This window comes from Taudactylus pleione, unplaced genomic scaffold (assembly GCF_031769625.1).
Source record: "Taudactylus pleione unplaced genomic scaffold, aTauple2 ptg000129l, whole genome shotgun sequence".
NCBI classification, from domain to species: Eukaryota; Metazoa; Chordata; class Amphibia; order Anura; family Myobatrachidae; genus Taudactylus; species Taudactylus pleione.
Window position 1 is genome coordinate 419,182 of NW_028284531.1, and position 17,137 is coordinate 436,318.

Consider the following 17,137-nt stretch of genomic DNA (forward strand, 5'->3'; position numbering starts at 1 on the left):
CCCAGTGGTAATCCCCCCCTTTTAGTGCCCCCAGTAGTAATCCCCCCTGGTAGTGCCCCCAGTGGTAATCCCCCCCCCTTTAGTGCCCCAGTAGTAATCCCCTCCTGGTAGTGCCCCCAGTGGTAATCCCCCCTTTTAGTGCCCCCAGTAGTAATCCCCCCTGGTAGGTCCCCCATTGGTAATCCCCCCTTTTAGTGCCCCAGTAGTAATCCCCTCCTGGTAGTATACCCAGTGGTAATCCCCCCTTTTAGTGCCCCCTGTAGTAATCCCCCCCCCCCCGGTAGTGCCCCCAGTAGTCCCCCAGCCCCCCACCCCCCCAGTAGAGAGAGACATAATAATAAAAATAAAAAATAAATCACTTGCCTGAAACTCCGCTCCTGGTCCTGCCGCTAACAGCTCCTCTGGCCGCTTTGCATGGGAGAGACGTCATTACTCATGACGTCTCTCCCATTACCCACTGCGGGAGCCTGAAGATGGCTCCCGCAGTGGGAGCAGCAGCAGCCGATGAGAGTCTGACAGGCTCTCAGCGGCTGCTGATTACAACAAACACACAGCTGCTGGCTCCGGCGGCTGTGTGTTTGTGCTGTGTAGCGCTGACCGAACTCCGTCTGGTCAGCGCTACATACTTCACTCGAGTATAAGCCGAGGGGGTGCTTTTTCAGCACAAAAAATGTGCTGAAAAACTCGGCTTATACTCGAGTATATACGGTAAATATTATACACTGGGGTGCAGCAGTGTAATTGGTCAACTCAAGTTATTATCAGTAGTGTATATGATTTACTACATGGTTGCTTTTGCAATTTTTTTTTTTTTTTACACTATTCGTAAAAGGACTCAATATTGCTGTTGATTATCAGTACTATATATGGTATGTCATTGTATATTTACTATGCATTTAGAAGTGCAAGAAATTCTGCCCATTAGTGCTCTTCTTGTTAATTTTGACACTGAGGGGTATATTTACTAAAGTGAGGGTTTTTAGAAGTGGAGATGTTGTCCATAGCAACCAATCAGATTCTACTTTACATGTAACTAGCACATTCTAGAAGAGAATAGCTAGAATCTGAATGGTTGCTATGGGCAACATCTCCACATCTAAAAACTCTCACTTTAGTAAATATACCCCTGAGTGGACAAGGTTTGACACAGTTGTCAGTTTGATTCTTTTCTGAAAAGACCCGTGAGTGCCGCCTACCATCCCTTTAATTAGGGACACACATGAATTACACAAATTCTGTGGCTGGCTTGCTTACTTATAGGGAGGAATCCAATTGCTAATTACCAGCGCATATATATATATATAATATATTAATATTAGGGGTGTGCACCGGCCACTTTTCGTGTTTTGGATCTGGATCTTTCTTCGTGTTTTGGATCTGGATCTTTCTTCGTATTTTGGATCTGGATTGGTTTTGCCAAAGCCACCCTTCCGTGTTTTGGGTTCTTAGTTTTGTGTTTTGGATCTGTATTTTTTTGAAAAATAGCATAAAAACAACTAAAATCACAGAATGTGTTGGTTTCTCTGCTCCTATGCTATTATTAACCTCAATAACCTTAATTTCCAATCATTTTCAGTCTATTCTGAACACCTCACAATAGTGTTTTTATGTCCAAAAGGTTGCACCGAGGTAGCTGGATGACTATGCTAAGCGACACGAGTGGGCAGCACAAACACGTGGCCCATCTAGGAGTGACACTGCAGTGGCAGACAGGATGGCAGTTTGAAAACTAGGCTGCAAACAGTACATAATGCAAAGAAAAAAAAGAGGTGCAAGATGGAATTGTCCTTGGGCCCTCCCACCCACCCTTATGTTGTATAAACAGGACATGCACACTTTAACAAACCAATCATTTCAGCGCCAGGGTCTGCCACACGACTGTGGCTGAAATTATTGGTTCGTTTGGGCCCCCACAAAACAAGCTGGCAATTAATCTGTCCCTGCACAAACTGGCTCTACGGAGGCAAGATGTCGTCCTCATCCTCCTCATTCACCGATTCCTCACCCTCTTCAGTGTTGTGTACATCCTCATCCTCACAGAGTATTAATTCGTCCCCGCTGAAATCCACCACCACATGTCCCTCTGCACGTTCTGGAGGCTGGTCTCCCTGAAAGAGTTGATAATTCATTTTTATGAAGATCATCTTTTCCACATTTTGTGGAAGCAACCTCCTACGCCTTTCGCTGACAAGGTTCCCGGCTGCACTAAACACTTTTTCGGAGTACACACTGGAGGGGGGGCAACTCAGGTAAAATAGAGCCAGTTTGTACAGGTACGGACTGTCTGACATGCCTACTTGGATGCTGTCACCGATGTAATCCTTTAACAGACAGACGCACGCTTGTCGCTGCTGCTTTGAGGATGCAGGTGCGGCTACAGCCCACACAATTCACAAAGACAGAAAATAAAATAAGAATTTTTTATTTTCTTCTGAGTGCACTTTGGGGGTTACAGCACCCTTTAACGGACAAGCCAGCCGGCCCTTTACTTATGACACAGGCGCACGCTTGGCGCTGCTCCTTTGTTGATGCACGTGCAGCCACAGTGCACACAATTCACAAACACAGAAAATATTTTTTTATTTTGTTTAGAGTGCACTTTGGGGGTTACACCGCCCTTTACTTATGACAGACTGACGCATGCTTGGCGCTACTTTGTTGATGCATGTGCGGCTACTGCGCACACAATTCACAAACACAAAAAAATATATACATATTTTTTTGGGAGTGCACTTTGGGGGTTACATCACCCTTTAACGGACAAGCCAGCCGGCCCTTTACTTATGACACAGGCGCACGCTTGGCGCTACTTTGTTGATGCACGTGCGGCTACTGCGCACACAATTCACAAACACAGAAAAAATATTTATTTTTTTTGCACTTGGGGGGAGCACCCCTGATGGACAGAGCACCCCTGGACAACACTACAGCACCCCTTTAGGACTGGGACACTGCACAGGACTTTGGAGTGGACACAGCCCCTATGGACAACTGACTGCACAACACAGCCCAGCCAGCCCCTATGGACTTTGGAGGAGTGGACACAGCCCCTATGGACAACAGCAGCACAGCACAACACTTCACTGCACTACACTACACAGCCCAGCCAGCCCTAACTCCAACCCTCCCTCTTCACTGTCCACAGCCGAGTGAGAAAATGGCGCCGACGCGGGTACCTTATATAGAATCCAAAACCTGTGAGACCCGGAAGGCGGGATGATGACGTTTTGCCTCGATTTCAGATCCGAGTCAGGCGGGAAAAGTCGAGTCTGGCTCAGATCGGCCTCGGATCGGGGGGAGGTTCGGATTTCAGAAATCCGAACCGCTCACCCCTAATAAATAAATATGTGTGTGTGTGTGTGTGTGTGTATGTATATATATATATGTATATATGTGTGTATAATATATATTATAGTGTGTGTATATTAAGGGAGAGAGACAATTGCACAGATTGCTTTTTTTTGTGTACATGGAAGGGGCTATAGATAGGTTTCTGGAATGGTCATTGTGTGTAGGTCTGGAGGCTAGGTGAAGAATCACTGTGCGTGTGGAAGGGATTCTTTTTTCTTTTACCCAAGTGTTTAAGGTATAAGCTGAGCCAGCTCTGAGGTAATCCAGAGTTTACTCGAGGTTCATTGGCACTGTGTGCATATGGACCAGATGGGAGAACAGATATTTCATCAGGGTAACCACTTCTATTTAAGAGGATAGACCCTTAATAACATGGCTGTAACAAAACAATAACCTTCTGGAGAACTATGTTCCCTTGCTATTGTCCTGTGCTGACACACCTGGCTAATGGCAGCCCTTGCCTAATTAATTTAGAGCAAAGCTTGTCTTTAGCAATTGAGCTCATGCAGGATATGCATTGGTGCCACCAGTATGTATTTATTTCATGGCAGAATCAATGGTATAAATTTTAAATGCAATTTTAGCTTTTTATTGCCAATTTTACAATGTACAGTATATTTTATATTACTTTAAATATGTATAGACTAAGTGCGTATAATCAAAGGTCAAGATTCTTCATTTATGCATGCGATCTGTATTGATTATAATCTACAATTCTATTGACTGCAGCAAAATAGATTTGGTTTGGTTTGCACAAGGGTTTTTGTGTTCTGTTGGCTTTGTTTTACATATGATGCCATTATTGTGACATAAAAAATATAAATACATTTTACCTTTTAGTCATACAAGTTCATTTTTCTATGTCTTTCAATTAGCTTTGAATCTAGAACCGTATGGACTGTGTTTCTCTCCCACTTTGTCTACTGTTGGTCTGGCTGATGGACACTCTCCTTCTGCAATCTCTGTTGTATCTGGGATCTCTGGAAACAGCGCTGAGACTGGACAAAAGCAGTAAGGAAATGGTTGTGTCAACCTCTTAAGATAAATTAGAAGTATGTTCCAGTAAGGGCGCCAGTTAAAAAGGAGTTTAGAAGTTTATTAGTAACATAAATACTGTACTTATGACTGTAGATGGCGGGCTACAAAGTACGTTTTTATCCCGTTTTAATAATCTTGTTATGCTCAATGAAATCTCTTTTTTTGTATCTGTCCACCAAAGTGTGGCGCTTAGTCCTAATTTATAAAGTTATATCTGGATCCATCCATAAGTGGGTGGGAACAACATCTTGCTCTGGAAACCCATTCATGTTGGTAGTATTTTAGGTGCAACATTACAAATTAGACATGTGACCACCAATGAGGACTTTGCCCCACACCCTGGATATTTTGCACAAAAGTACCCCTCTTTTTCACCTTATTAGCAAAGACACTTGTGACCAGTCTATGCTTTCATTCTTAGAGACAATCGCTTGAAGATGGATGGTGTGAGAAAAGTCTGGGGAAAGGAAGGTTACCTGTTGAAAAAGGAAATTAAAACCATTAAACCAGAGTCAATCTCACCTCCATTAGAGAGTGGTATATCACTAGGTGAGGATGAAGAATCCTTTGAGACTCCTGGAGAGCCGTCAGTGGGGCTTATTTCAGAGGAAGAGCGAGAGAAGCAGCAGCTAGCCTCCACGCTATTTGTTGGTCTTGGATCCAATGCGGTCAGTTTGGTAGGTGCATCCTTTGTAACATGACATCATCATATCAAGAAGTACTTACATTTAGTTATACAGGTTGGGTCTCCCATATCCAAAATGCTTAAGGCCCAGGGGTATTTTGGATAACGGAATATTCCGTATTTTGGAATATTGATGGTTTTAAAAGTCAAATCTGAAAATCATTAACAGTATTTGTTAATTGATATACAGTACTGTAATTAGTTGTATGATCTGCTTATTTAACTTAAGAAACCGCTGATAGAAAATACCTTCCTGCCCATTTCATCACTTCCAGTCTGTTTGCTTCACTGAAGTCACTGTGCTTTACTGAAATCACTGACATCCGTCGAGTTTATAGACTAACATGCAACTACAGTATATTTTACAGTAAACATGATTATAAGTTTACTGTGAAAACTATCACTCGGTTTTTTTTTGTTTGTTTTTTAATGGAATTCTGCCATACACCCTCCCTTCTCACCTAACTGGTAAAAGTACCAATTTCCGGACAACTGCGCCCGGCATCGTTACTTTGGCTTACTATTTTGTTTCTTTTATTCTCCCGGCACTCTGGCCTGGACAGTACACCAATTGGAGTATTTTTGTGATGAGTAGCACCAGATCTGAAATGGGTAGGGGTCTGTTAGCAGGTGGAAGAATTTACTAACAAATGCAAATATATTAGACTTTAGTTATCCCTTATTGTGTGACTAATGTGTGCATTCTCTGCATATTATTATTATCTGATTGTTTGTGCATTCGTATTTCACAGATGGGTAAAGCAGACCAGAGTACACACAAGTTCAAAAGGAAATCTAAAATTGGACATAAAGCGTTCTCTTTGTATTCCTCTGAGGAACAGAATCACATCACTCTGGCATTATCAAATGATGTCCAATCGACCAGCTGTAGATTGTTACCATTGCAAACACCCACTGCCTTTGGAGGAGAGACCGTAGATGAAAAGGTTTCATCTTTGTTTGCAAACACTAACCTAGAAAGTTTTCCACCCACACACGGCGCCACTACAAAGCTCTCTGAGCTGTCCCTGACTCCTGAGCTCGCTCACCATCCACACTCCACAGTCACTAAGCTAGCAAGTAGTGCGGCTCTGAGTCTGTACTCCAGCAAGGTATGGAAAGATGACGGTGTGCTGCTAGCCCTGTTATTTGCCAACCTGACGTCTTCAGCAATTAAAAGTATTCATGTGACCGTGGAAGAGTCAGAAATCATCACAGTAAGTGCAGCTGCATGCAAGGTATTTGGTGTGTGACAGTCTGCATACAGGAGGATATGTTAGACTGATGTGCAATTTTTTGAGCAGACTGAACACAGTAAAATGATGCATCAAAAAGGAAAGAATATAAGAAAATGTACTAAAGCCGTACATCAATAGTTGCAGAATAGTGACAATCCGTATGATAACAAGGAAAGCATAGAAATTCCAGCCTACTGGTCGCATTCAAACCAAAAGCCAGAGAGCAATGCAATGCTAATCACTGTGCCACCCCAATCTCAGAATATGTGTCACCTTCTGCAGTACATTCTGTTTACAAAGACACATGTTGATCCACTTCTAGCCAGTAGGGGTATACCGATCAGCATGTAGTTTTCATCTACTTACAAGTTAGGCAAGAATAGCAAATGTTGGGGGTGCTCATAATGACTGTACATTGGCACACGTTTATCAATCCCCCAGCAATGCCTCTTTTTATCCTAGCCTGGCATATTATACAGGAACACTCACTATATTAGTACGGCACATGAGTGGTCAAAACATTGTACACTTCACTTTTTTGATTTTGATAGACATGTCAAGAGATTTTCAGTTACGGTGACTGGTATATGGCAGCGTTGTTATTTTTTGACACATTAATAATTGAAGAGTTATTGGTGGTCACACCAAATATTAATTTGATTTACATTTTGCTTCTGTTCATTCACTTTGCATTTTGATAATTGATAAATATAAACTATGAACATTTCAATTTTTTAATGCATTCTTACTTTGCAGCATTTTTTCCACACCTACCTTAAAGTTTTGCACAGTATTGGATATAAAATGCATAACCATTATTCAGATTCACGTGTATCCAAGGATCTCATTCTATGTGCAATGTGCTGGCCAGAAATGAATGTCCTGATTACAACAGTGGATTCCATTTCTTGTTATTTAGGTTTCCAAGAGTCTTTGTTGCCAGATCCCTCACCTGGATAAGAATGGAGTACAGCAGTGCTGGGGCAGTGTACACATGATGCACCCATGTAAAGAAGGGATGGTCACTGGGTTTATTACTTACCAGTCCGAGTCAGAGACGACTTCTCAACTTGACTTTTCTGTAGACTTTCTGCTATCTGACTTTATCAGGTAAAGTAGATTAATGGTCTTTGCTGCTGTCTGTATTACATGTATTGTCTATTTGATGTAATAATCTGCAGCTGTCTTAATTGACCTGTATGATAATTGACAGTCACTGCACATGCTGCATTTTCCCTATTGTCTAATATTTATAAATCGCCTTTATTGAATTACTTTCGGAATCGAGCAAAGGTGCGTAACTAACCTATGGGCCGTTACCTATGTAAGGGACCCAGGAGATTGGCACGCTAATATTTGAGGTCCCAGAACTAAGGGCCTGATTCAGACCCGGTCGCTCTGACAGAGCACTTGCTCTGAATCAGGGCTGGGTTTTTTTTGTTTTTTTTAGAACGGCCTCCTGGCCGCTCGCATAGCTGTATGTGACTACCCACAACTACAGCAAGCAGCCATGATGATGGTCGTGATGGTCAAGACCATCGCGACCATCGGGCTTACGACCAGACCCTTGTGGTAGGGTCTCGTGGCCGCAAGCCCCAGAGAGATTTCGGCTCTAACAGAGCCGGAATCTCAAGTGATGTCAGTGGGGCCGCCCCCAAACGGCAGGCGTTCTCATGGGAACGCCTCAGTTTGGGCAGCCGCCCACCAAAGGTGGCGAGCTGTCACTCAACATCGACAGCTCGCCCCCTTTGTTGCGAGACCCGGAGCGACGGAGTGCCAGTCGCTAGCCGGGTCTCGCTCATGCGCACGACGGAGCCTGCTCCGTCGTGCTCATGCGCTGTGGGCCACCATGGACCCGGTTGCGAGCGCTCAGTGCTTGCGACCGGGTCTGAATCAGGCCCTAAGTTTGAACTTCTGATATGAAATAGAAACCAGCTTCTCTATGAATATCCTGAGCATTTATATGGACTGGTGCCAGGTTGTCAATTTACCATAGATTGAATGAAATGTACCTTCCAATTGCTATTTACTAAATGCCAGATTAAATTTTGGAAGAAGAAAAAAAAGATATGCATTCAGATTGAGGAGTTTGCTGGGTATGTCCCCAATACCTAATAAATAATACTAAATAAACAAATAATTGTTTCCAATACTAAACAGACATGTAATGGACACTTTCTATGGCATGTCCTCCATTCTATAACAGTAGTCTCTAAGCCAGGTGTCCTCTGAAAACTAATTTCAAGTTCTCAAACAATCTTTTTAATGCTCCCAGGCTATAGTACCCATTTGCTACCCTCTACACAGTTCACTTAAACTTATATGGGCATGCAAGCGTAGGCAGAGTACATACGTGCCTGTTACATAATTATGACTGGAGTAGACCTGGATAATGGTCAGCAGCACTAGCTAGCCAATTCTGATTGTCAATGGATTTATTTAGTTGATGGCACTTCATTCATTCATGTTGCTGCTATATTATATGAAGATGCAGCCGTCTATTCATATTACTTTATGCACCAGCCCATTTGATGTTTAAAGGCGAACACAACAGATGTTTGAGTTTAATTTGGAAATGATTAAATTTTATGTTGAAGATGCATTTATTAATATCATTGCTAAGACGCTTTTCTCTCTTGTATAGATGACATCTCATTATATTACTGTGTACATGTAGAGTAATTTGACTTTAGCATTTAAAACTGTGGGCCGTGTTCAATTAGCGGTGAAAACGACCGCTTTTTGCCAAAAGAAAAACGGCTAAATATTTGCCATGCACCAGGCGAAAAAAAACTGGAGAAAAGTTTTCTCCTTCCCAGACCAGGAGAAAAAAAATGCAAAATCCCTATTTTTTCTTAAAAATGTGGGGATTTATATCAGAAAGCTTTTGAAACCCCCCCCTAATGATAAATTACTGGAAAAAGATATGTAAGTTGCATACTTTGTCAAAAAATGGCTGCACAAGTTTTTCTCCAGTTTTCTTTCGCCTGTTGCCATTTCTTTTTCTGGCAAAATTTGGCCCTTTTTTTTTTGCAAAAACGTCAGTTTTCGCCGCTAATTGAATATGGCCCTATGTGTAAAGCCACATCTCTATAATGCAGTGGGGCATAAGTATACACACTTATTACTCCGAACATACTCCTGGTATAAATACTAGTGTTATACAGCTGGATGCATTGTGAGACGTGTGTGACTGAGCATATGCTCAGAAATGTTTTCTTTTGCATCTTTTTCTCCTTGCGTTTGGTGAGCAAATGCCTCCAACACTATAAGACGCCCTTTGTGTTTAGCATTTACATGACCCCTCTCATTACTCCTTAGGACTGCACCTCTGCCCCAATATCCTTTGTGTATGCATATATACACCTATATCTTATATAAATATTAAGAGTAGAGAATTTAGCAAAGGGTAAATTACATAAACCAGCCTGACGTGCCAAGGTGTCTATGTAATAGGTGGGTACTTAACTCTAGCATTGAGAGGAACCATTGTGGCTTAGCAACTTTAAGTAGTGAGGTTAGTTCTATTGGTTTGCATGTGTTATAATAAGCAAGGATTTTTATGTTTGCGATCTTATGCAGGAGCCTTATTCTTTCCACTGAAGAGTTTGGTAAGATGTGGCTGTCTCTGAGTAATGATGTGAAGCAGACCGTTCGGATCCCGATTCCCCAGCAGTCCCTTTCTGAATTGCTACTTTTCCTACAGCAAAAGCTAAACCTTTATGTTGTGGAAGTTATAGGTAAGTGTGAAGTCGCGCTAATGACCATAAACTGTGTGTATTTCAAGATCTGTCAAAAACCACCTAGCTTGTATAGTTTTGTCGTCTTTTATCAGTCTCCATTTGGCTAATCTCATAATGCATTTGCCATCAGTGAGTTTGCAAAGATGTAATGCTGTGCCACTTATTAATATTGCTGGGCATACACTCTATAATTATCGGGCCGATCCGCCCGATATCCGCGGATCACCCCAATAAATGGTAGTGTGTGGCCGACCGAGGGTTAAATATCAATCGGTCGGGCATGCCGGATCGTTCAGCCTGCCCAACCTATGCGGCCGCATCGGGCAGTGTATGCCCAGCCGCCGCCCACTGACAGCATTTCCCCTGTTACTTTCTTACGTAAGGAATGGGAAAATGTCTCCACCCCCGGGGACGGAGAGCAGATGTTGGGGCCAATACACTGTGAGACATCTCATTATCTGCAGGGTGACAGGTTACCAGATAAAATGTCTGCCCGGCATTAGGTATCTCCAGCAGTTGTCAAGTTATTACAGAACCTAGACAATTTCTGGTACTGACTGAAGAATTTGTGAGGCTAAGTGGACTTCTCGCTATTTTCTGACTTTTTTTTTTTTATTTTCACTGCCCGTTTTGTAGATCTAGCATTGTCACTCATTTAGTTTGAGGATGCATATATTTAAATAATCTTCTCTATGACATATATTTCTGAACAGTCTCCTGGCATTCCTACTGCCACTGTAGTTGAAGGACGCTTGCTTACTTTGATACTTCTAAAGACGTCCAATCAGCTACCGGCATCGTACTTCTATGATTGGTTCTCCTCACACCCCTTTAACTGCCATTTAATTTCTGTTAACAAAATAAAAGTATTCTGTATTATAGAAGTGATATAGCCCTGCTGAATGTAGCACACCCTGGGGCTCTGCATAGGGGAGGGACCGCATTAGGGGCAAATCCACTTTAAAGCTGGGTACATACTGTGGATATATAGTCTGTTCAAATGATATATCTATAGTGTATCGCCAGGTGTGTACAGCGCATATATCTTTGAACGACGACGTTCACAGACATATCCGATCTGCTGTGCAACACAGCAGATGGCTGATATATCTGAAAGATATATCGGTCATCTGCTGATATGTACGGGTGACCCGCCGAACGCCCGTACACATGCTGCGGGACCCGGCGGTGATTGACAGCTCAATTGCGCGGGCGATTTAAATGCCCGCCCATTTGAGCTGTCAAGCCCGGCACATTGAGCAGACGAATTGGTAAGTGTGTATACCCTTATCAATCGTCAGGTCGACCTAGTGAGTACCCAGCTTAAGTGTTTCACATAATCCAGCAGTCACTCAGGAGAGCACTAGTCCTGCCAATAATGAGCTATCATCCACACACTCTGGGGGTTGCTCCCACATATACTATAAGGACCAAATTCAGAGTTACACACAAGTCCACCATGTTTGTGGATGGATCTCATGAATTTTAGTAACTGTGCATGCAACGGAGTCTGCATACGCAACTTGGAGCAATTATGGGCAATTCAGAGTCGTACTCATCTGAGCTGCATCTTCACTAAGTGGATGTAACTGGGCAGTTAAAATATAAGATAAGTGTTTTATGGGCCCGGCCTGTAGATGGAATTGTGAGCATGTCCAGGTGAGTTTACACAGAGATCTGGCTGATGTCTCTCTTTATATGTGTACAATAGTTGTGGGCATAGTCTCACACCAGTTTTGGATCTGGTCATAGTTGAGAGTACAATGAAACATCACTGGGGGTTTGGACTGGTATAGAGGGCCAGAATTACATTTAATACATTTACAAAAAAAAATGTGTAATATGTATACATTCCTTTGAACAAGACAAAATAAGGTAAAGAAAGTGTTCTAGGTTAAAGTGCCTTAAAAGTTTGTATGTTTCAGTGCATCACGTCCCAACCTTTTTCTATACACCTTGTTAGAGCAGTGAGTAGTCAGATCTTAGACTATAGCCATGCCTCTAGCTAGCACAAGTTGGGCAGTCTTTGGAGAGTAGTATGCAGCAGAGCTTAATTAAATGTGATTATTTTTAACATGATTGGGGTCTTTAAGTTAGTGGTTGTACTTTCATTTCAAAATGTACTTTCATCCTAGAACATTCAAAAAAGGTAAACGTTGGTCGTGATATAACTATACAAGTGAAAAGGAATATGCTTTCGATCTGCTATGTTTATTAACTCTGACAACTGTATTTCCTTGCTCTGAAATAGGACTTTGCATTATATAGAACAGTTATTTAGACTACAGCTGAAGACTTTGTACATTTTTCATTGAATGTTAAAAATAACCCATTTTTACTGTATGTATTTATTATGTATTAATAAGTGTTTTCCACTTTTCCCCTTCAATACTCCATAACAGCGGTTACAATCGGGTGGCTTCACTTCTAAGTTGGGTAGAGACAGGTAGATTAAAAAACCCGTCCCCCGATAATACAGATGTGACGTCATAGACCTAACGTCTATACGTCATGTGGCTGGAGACACCCGGCATGACTGAGCCGCTCCGTATAGTATAGTATACAATACAATACACACTTTGTGATCAACAACAAAACAGACATGTTGAATTGTCAACAAAATGTTAATTACAAACACTGCAGCATATAAAACAAATCAGCAAAACATTCCCTTAATGCTCAGGTCAGTGCATTTTGACAGTTTAACAGACTGACAGCTACTGGAAAAAAAACTGTTACATAACCGCTTCGTACGCGTACGCACACTCCTAAAGCGAACATTTGATGGTAACCTTTCAAAAACCATGTAGTTGGGATGACTAGGATCAGCTAAGATGCTTCTAGTCTGCTTTAGTACTCTATTCTCAGAGAGAACTTGAATTTTGGGCAATTTTACACCTACTATTTTGCTTGCGGTCTTTACCACACGTTCAAGAGCACCCCGATCAACAGCAAAGCAAGTTCCAAACCATGTGATAATACCATAAGTCAGGACACTCTCTATTATACAACAATAAAAACTTAGGAGCGTCTCCATACTCAGACAAGCAGCCCTTAGCCTATAGTGCATAGTATTGTCTTTTCCATTAAATTTTGCACCGTTTGGATTGCAGACACAGCGAAACACCAATCAGTGTACTAGAGACACTAAGCTGCAACTTTAACCACACAGGAATTTATTTTAAACACATAAAAAGTCGCAGATCAAGCACAACAGAACTTGGCGTGACAAAAAGCCGCAGCCGCTGCATCGCTTGGCTTCGTATACAAATTCAGACTCATTTGCACACAGATGTACAAATGTTGCATATCAAATTGATCAGTATAATCTAGTAAAGTAGTTTTGTCACTTCTAGTTTTATTTATACGAATAGGATGCAAGTAAGCCACACGGCACAGCTCAGTTGCCCGGGACTTGGCGCACTGAAAGTTGCTGTTTGGTGCATCTGAAGCAGCAGTGTATGAAAACACATCTGTATATATTACAGCTTCTCCTCTGTCTTTCCTATCTGTAGTATAGGTAAGCCAGGCAGGGTTTGTTCTGTTCTGCAGTGAAGAAGTCTACATTTACTTTGATCTCAGCGAGCTGACAGGGCTGGCTGCCCAGGGAACACCAGACTGCTACTTCTAGGTGCAGATTTGGTTGTAAAAAGTAAAAAAAGCATGTGCCTGGATGGAAGCCTGTGTTCTCTGCATGCTCAGGAACCTTATCTTTGAAGAAGTGTCAGGCAAGCTCAAAGGGATCCAGAATAGCTCTGTGTGTTTCCTGTCCCTAGAACACCCTTTCTTCTGTATGGAGGAAATCGGATGGAACCTGAACCCCAACACAAACCGCTAAAAGATATCTGCTCTTGGTAAGCCCCTAAAGTTAAGGCTGTTTTTATATAGTTCTCTGCTACACCGAATAGTTAGAATAGTGACTGTATATTATTTTCAGTACTCTGTTATAAGCTGTGGGAAAGCAGAAGGCCAGCAAGTCACAACAAGATAAAGTCCAGTGCAGCCTGTGACTAAACTGACCATACAGACGCACCTTCTCTAGTCATGATCATTTGGATATATTATCCCCTACTCACTCTGTTTGGTAGACATATCCTACACACATCACTGAAATAATAGCTTTTCCAATGTTATTGCTAGGGAATGTCCCAATAGCTGCCATGGAGCATTGAAACAGTGAATTATAATTATTGATAATTCCATTTCTTCTAAATACTCCATGGCAGTCCAGATCTCCCACACATGTTTCAGATTGTAGATATTTAGAGACCAATTGTGAAGTCTCCGGGGCACAGCGGAGGAGGAGAAGCTGCAATATATGCCATCTGGGGTGCGTTTTTTTATATCTACCTGTCTCTTCCTGACTTACAATGGTGCCTACCCATTGTAATGGCTGCCATGGAGTATTTCAAGGAAAAGAAATCCAGAAGTATAATTTGTTGTTATCCAATGATGTCTTTTGCTTTGTTAAGGAGAAGAAGGGATAGTTGCATGCCAGATGTTGCCCTGTGTAGCATCCCTGCTGCACTGCCGCCTTCAGGAGGGAATGTTGACACTGTGGTTAAGATCTTCGTCTTCTACTTTACCAGACTGTTTACTTTACCTCTGCCAAAAAGCATTAGAAGAACAATGAGAATTACAGTGCCTCCTCTTCTGGATCTTGAGGTTTACACAGTTGCACCAATATGTTGTTTACAGTACCAAAGCAACACTTCTCTAATCCAGGGAGTACCAGTCTTGTTTAGGATAACGAAAATACTAAGGACTTTGGAGAGAAACAGATTTATATTAAATTATTTTATTACAAACTTTTTGTACTAAGTCTATTTGTTGTTGTTTGCTAATTTAGCTTGCACGTTAATGAATGTAAACAGTTTTTATGTTTTTTTTTTACTCTGCACAAGAGAATTCTGTTTGGCGTGTCCCACTGTTACATAAGTATCCATCAGAAGAGTGCGGGGATACCGCCAAGTATTTATGTGCTGCTGTGTACATGACCCAGTTTAGTATAGTTTCAACTAGCTGGCTGCATCTGGTGCTGGTTAGACTGCGAATGTGCTTGTGAAAAAACTTCACCTTGGCCTGAAACAAATATCAATGCAAACCAATATAATTGTGCAAATTGCTTTCACATGTATAATATTTTCTTATTTGACAGATTCACATACCGGCACATGTATTATTGGTTACAATTATGATAGCGCCACATAATATGTATGTAATCTAAAGCTATAGAGTATTCACCTATCGTGCAATGTCATTGTAAATGTTTTTTTATTTTTTATTTTCATTTTTTCCATAAATCACATTGAAAGGCTGTAAGAAGAATGTTGGCATTTACATTATAATGTGACAACCATGGCAACAGCCTTAACATGTCATATGATGTGAGCAGAGAGGCTTTGGACTGCCCCTCTGAGCTCTGCCTCTTGTGTGTAATATAAAATCATCTCTCACCTCTTTCCCCCACTGTGCTGAGAACTGAGAATGTGTGTGTAACTAGCAACCTTTAAGCCCTTCAGAGAGCTTTGAGAAGGAGTTTATTATTTGAAGCATGCGGAAAAAGGGTGTGGTATATATTATGTCTACATAGTCTGAATGTGGACTTTAGGAAGTTGACATGTTCAGTACATTTACAATATCGACACTGACATAACGTCGACATTGTGAATGTCGACTGATATTTTCAGTGAAAAGTTAACTGGAAGCCTAAACTTTAAAACTCCATGTAAGGGGATACTATCCCTACGTACATATGAAAATAATAATCCCTATTCTTCAAGGTCCGTAGGGTCCACAGGGAGAAAATGGGGTGTAGGTGGGTCCTTGGAGAACCGGACACCAACAGCAAAGCTTTCCAATCCCAGGATGCTCCAATTTTTTCTCCTATACCACGCCCACAGCCTGAGGGCAACTCCATTTCATTGGTGTCCGGCAGGAGCTGGGTCACCATTTTTAACAGTGGGGCTGCTTCAGTCCAAGCCTATTTTTTATTTCTAGTGTTTTAAACTGAGCAGCAGCAAAAGACTGTCCCTTGCTTGGACGTCTGCACTGCTGCTCCATCCAGGGGCGGCAACAGAAATCACGGGGGCCCGGTACACATTGTTTTAAGGCCCCACCCCCATCCCCGGGTGAAAGGGAGAGGGTAACAGGGAGAGAGGTAGGGGGTAAGTGTGGGCTCTAATGCACACAAAAATGTGGATGTATGCTTAATTAACATACACAGAAAGCTAGAGCCACACAAATTTACACAAAAATCCGGATACATACAAAGTAAATTAACACAAAATGTTGGATCCATAAAAAGAGAGAGAGATTGATTGATTTACCTTCCTTTCACTCCCCGACTTCCCGGGACTGTTGTCACCACATTGTGACGTCATCACAGGCCCCCGGCAACAACGCAACTTCACAGCGGAGGAGAGGGTAGGGGACGGTGACGTCAGGTCCCCGGCAACAGCATATAGCAGAGGAGGAGAAAGCACTGGAGGAGGAGACGGGAGGAGAGGTAACGGCCCGTGGCAGTGTGTACTGCTGTCAATAACCGCTGCGGGCCCATGACTGTAGCAGAGGCGAGTAGGCATAGCTGGGTTTGTCTCTGGGCCCCCCAGGGGCCCCTAGAATCTTGAAGCGGGTCTAGCCCCAGAGGACCTCATTCAGGATGGTCATTGTACAAATTGTTGCACAGACTTGGGCCCCTCAACCCCGGTGTCTCCTCCTCAGGACCCACCCCGGGCTGCCTTTTCTCAGGTACTGACAAGGATTGCGGACCACTTAGCAGTCCCTGTGGTGACCCCCCTCCCCCCCCGTGGGATGGCCACGGCAGGTACTCCCTGCAAATCCTTTGCCTCCCCCATGGGTAGACATCCTCTCTGTTTGGCTAATACCTCTCCAGTTTTTCAGTAAATGCTGAAAAAGGAAAAGCCTTTACCTACTAAACTTACTGCAAATCCTTCACTCCCTTGGTCTACGTGACACTGCCCTCTCCTGGCTATCCTCCTACCTCTCTGACTGATCCTCTCATGACTACTCTTCCCCCCCGCAGCCTCTTACAGTAGGTGTTCCCTAAGGTTCTGTTCTTG

The 17,137-nt window shown here is 42.5% G+C and overlaps 1 protein-coding gene across 1 annotated transcript in view; it reads left to right on the forward strand.

Moving 5' to 3' along the window:
* The window catches only part of AP4E1 (adaptor related protein complex 4 subunit epsilon 1), a 64,438-nt gene extending 49,556 nt beyond the window's left edge, over positions 1-14,882 (forward strand). Inside the window, exons 16-21 of the mRNA XM_088472775.1 lie at positions 4,227-4,362; positions 4,811-5,066; positions 5,827-6,291; positions 7,232-7,422; positions 9,895-10,052; positions 14,528-14,882. Of these exons, the coding sequence (XP_088328901.1) occupies positions 4,227-4,362; positions 4,811-5,066; positions 5,827-6,291; positions 7,232-7,422; positions 9,895-10,052; positions 14,528-14,688 (1,367 nt within the window). The 3' untranslated portion in view covers positions 14,689-14,882. The remainder of the gene's footprint in view (positions 1-4,226; positions 4,363-4,810; positions 5,067-5,826; positions 6,292-7,231; positions 7,423-9,894; positions 10,053-14,527) is intronic.
* The last annotated feature ends 2,255 nt before the right edge of the window (positions 14,883-17,137 follow it).